The sequence below is a fragment of the Nematolebias whitei genome, chromosome 6 (assembly GCF_014905685.2).
Source record: "Nematolebias whitei isolate Nwh7 chromosome 6, NemWhi1, whole genome shotgun sequence".
NCBI lineage: Eukaryota > Metazoa > Chordata > Actinopteri > Cyprinodontiformes > Rivulidae > Nematolebias > Nematolebias whitei.
Window position 1 is genome coordinate 35816228 of NC_056503.1, and position 5356 is coordinate 35821583.

The 5356-nt window shown below is 44.3% G+C and overlaps 2 protein-coding genes across 2 annotated transcripts in view; one reads left to right on the plus strand and one right to left on the minus strand.

Annotated features, from left to right (window-relative positions):
- vps26b (VPS26, retromer complex component B) overlaps positions 1 to 5356 on the minus strand; it is a 440542-nt gene that overhangs the window by 424965 nt on the left and 10221 nt on the right. The window lies entirely within an intron of this gene.
- thyn1 (thymocyte nuclear protein 1) lies at positions 185 to 1429 on the plus strand. Its single transcript, XM_037677579.1, has 7 exons — positions 185 to 265; positions 331 to 444; positions 515 to 583; positions 662 to 754; positions 820 to 915; positions 984 to 1134; positions 1383 to 1429. The coding sequence occupies exons 1-7, from the start codon at positions 185 to 187 to the stop codon at positions 1427 to 1429; spliced, it is 651 nt and encodes a 216-aa protein (XP_037533507.1).

Sequence of the window (5356 nt, forward strand, 5' to 3'; positions counted from 1 at the left end):
ATGCTGACTCAGCACTCGGTCGTACCTGAATGCTGACTCAGCACTCGATCGTACCTGAATGCTGACTCAGCATTCGATCTACCTGAATGCTGACTCAGCACTCGATCGTACCTGAATGCTGACTCAGCACTCGGTCGTATGACATGTTGTTGTTGTTGTTCTGGATCTCTACAGGTTGTGAAAGATGCCTCCAAAGAAAAGGTCTGGAGTGAAAAAAGGAGCCGAGGGTTCAGGTGAGCAGCTCAAACTTCAGAGTAAAACTAACGTCTGATCGCGTTTCCTGACGAGCGCTGAATCATTGCAGGTCAAAACAACGAGTTGGACCGAAAGAAGAGGAAAGTAGCAGGTTCTGATGGTTCTGAGTCGTCTGGTCCTCTGATGTACAGCCACTGGTTGATGAAGTCCGAGCCCGAGAGCCGCCTTGAGAACGGTGTTGATGTGAAGGTACGGAGCAGCTTCTTCAGCTGATGTCAAACTGACGGCTGCCGTCTGAGCGTCTCATTTCCGTCTGCAGTTCGGCATCGAGGACCTGAAGGTTCTACCTGACCAGACGGGCTGCTGGGACGGAGTCCGCAACTATCAGGTCCACATGAAAGCATAAAGTTTACAAGAAATAAAAAACAAACGCATCATCAAGGTCAACGTTCTCGTTTGTTGGCAGGCTCGTAATTTCCTTCGGCAGATGAAGGCGGGGCAGCCGGCGTTCTTCTACCACAGCAACTGCAAAGAACCGGGGATCGCAGGGATCATGACCGTGAGTTCCTCTCCTCTCGATGAAATACACCTCAGGCCCAGCTTCAGCTGCTTGTTTCTGACCAGATCGTGAAGGAGGCTTACGTGGACCACACCCAGTTCGACAGGAAGGACGTCCACTTCGACGCCAGCAGCAGGGAGGACAACCCCAAGTGGAGCATGGTAGACTAAAGACCCGCTCCGTTTGTCCAGGACCACGGTCCCACTCTGACCTCGTGCTCTCCTCTCAGGTTGACGTGAAGTTCCACAGAATGATGAAGCGCTTCCTTCCTCTGTCAGAGCTGAAGAAGCTCCACCTGCAGCACCGCCGCGACGGAGGGCCGTTAAGGGGTGCCGCTTTGTTTACCCGAGCCAGGCTCTCCGTTCAGCCCCTCACCTCCGGTGTGTAGACAAAATAAAACGTTTCGCCACAGATGTGCATAAAAACAGCCAAAACTCGGCTAGTTTTGCAGAGGCTGCGCTAAAACTCGTTGTGGTAATAGCCGAGCGTCAACAAATACTCAAAACATCGTTTTACACGGTAAAAACGGCTACAGCTCCGTCATTTCTCAGCATGAGACCTGAGCTTAAAACTCCTGCATGAAAGGTGGCGCATGATATGTTCATCATTTGTTTGTTTGTTTGTGCAGAAGAATTCGACTTCATCCTGAGTCTGGAGGACAAAGAGCCGCAGTGAAGATCTGTTTTCTGATGCAGTAAATTAGTTTAGGAGGTGTCAGTCTGTGCCATTGTTGGAAATGTTTCTGTTCTTGTGTTCGTGGTAATAAAAGTGTTTGTTGTGATTCTGTCTACGAGTTTCGTTCGTTGGCGATAAAATGAATCCAGACGCCGCAAACGAGAACCTGAAAGTGTCAAAACGAGTCCCGGCTCGGGTGGGATTTTACGGTAACGTACGCTCGGTGCTTAATTTGAGCCGGATCAACCTGGAACAGGATCCGGGAACTCTCTTTATTTTGTCCGGGTGTGTTCCGGTAACTGTTTGCTTGGATCCGGTAACTATCAGGATTTCTAATAATAAAGGTATGAACAAATATGACTACCGTGCCTTGAATGAATAAAACTTATATTGGATATGTAAACTGAAAACAATTACATAAACACTAGTTTTAAACACAACAGCCACTTGCGTGCGTATGAGCTGCCTCTTCAAGTAACATTTCCACGTCTACTCTTAAAAAAAATCTCCACCCCTAAAAGAGTGGTGAGGGTGAGTGCCGAGCTAACCAGGCAGTCGTACTCAAGTAGGAGCCCGCAAGCATGTGCCTGGAGGTTTCACGTGTGGCGTCGGGACAACAACAAGCAGGGACAGTGTCTGGTTCGGAACAGTCAAGTAAAGTGGGGGTGGGGTGTAGGAAGCTTGACAGAAGCAGAATGTTTACAAATGTAGCTAAACATAGATGTTTAACAACCTGTTAAATACAACAAAATGCAGGAAATTGTATCCAAAGTTTTCAGGGGGAGAGCCTCCAGACCCCCCCATCCCTCTGCCTGCTATTTGCGTTGCGGCATCGATCCGTTTACAAATTAAGCCCTGCGTACACTGGAGCTGTTTTTACACCCTCGGCTGTTTGTCACTCAGCAGCGGTTTCACCAGAACGTATTTTCAAACACAGCGCTCTGCTGAGTTTCACAATAAGAGCAGCTTATGGCGCTCTGCTGAGTTTCACAATAAGAGCGGTTTATGTCCCAGTTCGATGAATCAAACGTTCGAGTTCCCGTGACGTCCAACTTTCATAAAAACTATGAACGCATTTTTAGAAAGAGATTAAGAACGTATTGCAAACCAAAATTCACACTGATGAACAGAGATATTTGCGTGCACAGTAACAGGAAATGATGTCATCTGGGAACATCTGCATGCGAGCAGAGCTTTGCAGCAATGGCTGACGACACGGACCGTAAAGAATCTGAGATTTCTTTAGATTTTGAGTTGAAGAGACGAAGAGTCAGAGTTCAAATAAACAAAAGGCCAGGGAGTCCCCCGTGACGTCACTTCCTGTTTCACTTTAGCTGTGCCAGTGTTGTGGGTGAAATTGTGTGAAAAAAATGAATGTTTGGATCGTTTCTTTTTCCTAAAGTTTTATTGTTTGTGCTCCTACAAAGATTTTTGTTCTGAACAGAGAAAGTTGGTTGTTGCACAACGTTAAGATGATTATATGGATTATTTTTCCTGCATGATTGAAAATGATGGAACTTGTTCTTTTACTAAATCTATAAACTCCAGCAGTCTCAGTACTGAGGCCCTGTGGGTCGTTTTGACCCGAGGGCAGCAGGAGGTTTAATGGCATCCAGCTGCACCTGCTGTTTTTTTCAAATTTATTATTGCAGATGTGAGTGGTAGCGACAAACTTGACAAATGTTTTAGTGATTTGTACTACATGAGTCAAAATATTAGTGATTTGAAAAAAAAAATCCTAATCTGGGGTCAAATTTCTTTTACGATGAAGTATCTGGAGAATTCAGTCATTATTTAGGAGGATTATCTAAATACTTCTCTTATTTCAGAAAATATAAACCAATATTTTAGAGGTTATCACAACTATTAATACAGATCATACAAAATAATAATAATAATCCCACTGTCAGAACCTTAAGGATCCACGATCGGCTTTTAATCCAGGGAATCTTTGTGATCTAGTTTCAGGAGAGGAGCTGTTCCCTCCTGAACCCGAGCTGTGAGGAGCTGACAGTCTGGATTCTGTCAGACGAGCTGGACACTGTTTCCTGTCAAGAAATTCCCTCCTGATCTGAGCCCAGACTTTCTGGGCGTCAGCGGGTCGGATCGTTGCCTTTGTCAGAAAAACATCTCCTGGGCTTCACTGTGACAGAACGTCAGCAAAAACAACAACAAAAAGGTCAAAGAACTTTTTCCACTCTCAACATGCTGCTCGTCTCTACACCCACCACCACCACCACCACCACCACCCAACTGAAGATCTGAACAAGTGACCCGACTTTCTTCAACTGAGGAAACCGAACAGAACCAGAGATCCGTGATCAGGGTTCCTTGTTCTTTCAGTCGGAGCTCAGATCCGCTGCTCCTCCTCGTCAATAGGAGTCAGCTGAGGTGGTTCGAGGTCTGATTAAGATGCCGAGGCTTATCCGGGCACCTCCCACCAGGAGGAGAACCCCGGACAGGCCCAGAACTGCCTGCAAGGATTACACTATAATCCGTAACCTAGTGTTGTGTTCAAGACCACCTAATCTGAGACCAAGTCAAGATCAGAGTGTAGCGAGACAAGACCAAGACTTTTAGGGTCTGAGACCAAGTCCAGACCAAGACCTCAAATAAAATATAAAATTTTATTATAAATTTTTTTTTGTCAAAGTTACATACTGCAACTTTAAGTTTGCTTTTGAATGAATATATCAGCTTTTATACATTTTTAAAGCTACATAACAAAGAAGTCAAACATTCAGTGGCCTAACTTCATGTGATTCAACAATAAAATTACACAACTGTTAAACTGGAAGCAGTTTCATCGCATGCCAAGCCTTAAAAAACTGACGTGGCAACACGCTCTTCATAAGTCTGAACTCAAGACCAAGGATAACCATATTAGTTTTAGCATTAGTTACAAGTATATTCTTTGTGATTTAAATAGGCACATTTTATAACTGATACGGCAGACATCGTCTCCCGCGCCCAATCACTTCTCATTTTCCAGTGTTGCCAGATAGAGTCGAGGTTTTCCAGCCCAAAAATATGTTAAAAACTGCCATATCAGACAAAAATCTACCCAATCAATATATTGTTACAGTATATTTACTGTTTGAACATGAAAGCACATCAGTACAAGCCAAGATAATTTAACAATATGTGGCAAAATGCAACAATCCAACAAAAATGTTCCCAGAGTTCCCAGCAAAATCAGAACGAAAACCATCCAATTGGCAGTAAATTGCCCAATCTGGCCACACTGGGAGTGACGTGAGAGTGAAAGGGGTGGGCATGACCGTGGTAAAAAAAAAAAAGTATTTAGTAATGAGTCACGTTATCGCTTGGATTTGAACCAGTGCATTTTGCATCCAATAAAAACAAGTTAACAAATTAAACTGGACGATATTCTGGAAATTTTGTGATATTTCCACAGTTCTGGTCTTGAAATAAAATCCAGAGTTCTCAATGTCCAAGACAAGACCGAGACCAAATGTAGTCGAGACGAGAATAAGACCATCAAAATGAGGTCTTGAGACCGGTCTTAAGACCAAGACCGGTCTCGAGTACTACAACACTACCGTAACCTCTCTGACAAGGGCGTTGTAAAACACAAAGCCTACAGGGACTCAACCAGTGGCACCACCAGAAATGCTTTAGGGGGGGCACTGAAAATCCTGGGGTGGCACCAACACCAAGATCCAGAAAAGAATTTTAGAAATTCTGCCAAGCTGCTGTTGTAAAACGGTGATAGAAAAATCTAAAAAAGTTAAATCTGGTCCTCTGGACATTCAAAAAAAACAAAGCAAATCAACAAAACAATGTAGAAACGTTTCGTCTCTCATCCAAGAGACTTCCTCAGTCTGAGGTGCTGTTTTCAGCTCAGTCTCTTAAATAGCACCTTCTCAGAGTGGATCAACCAGTTTTGCTGCTGACAACCAAAAC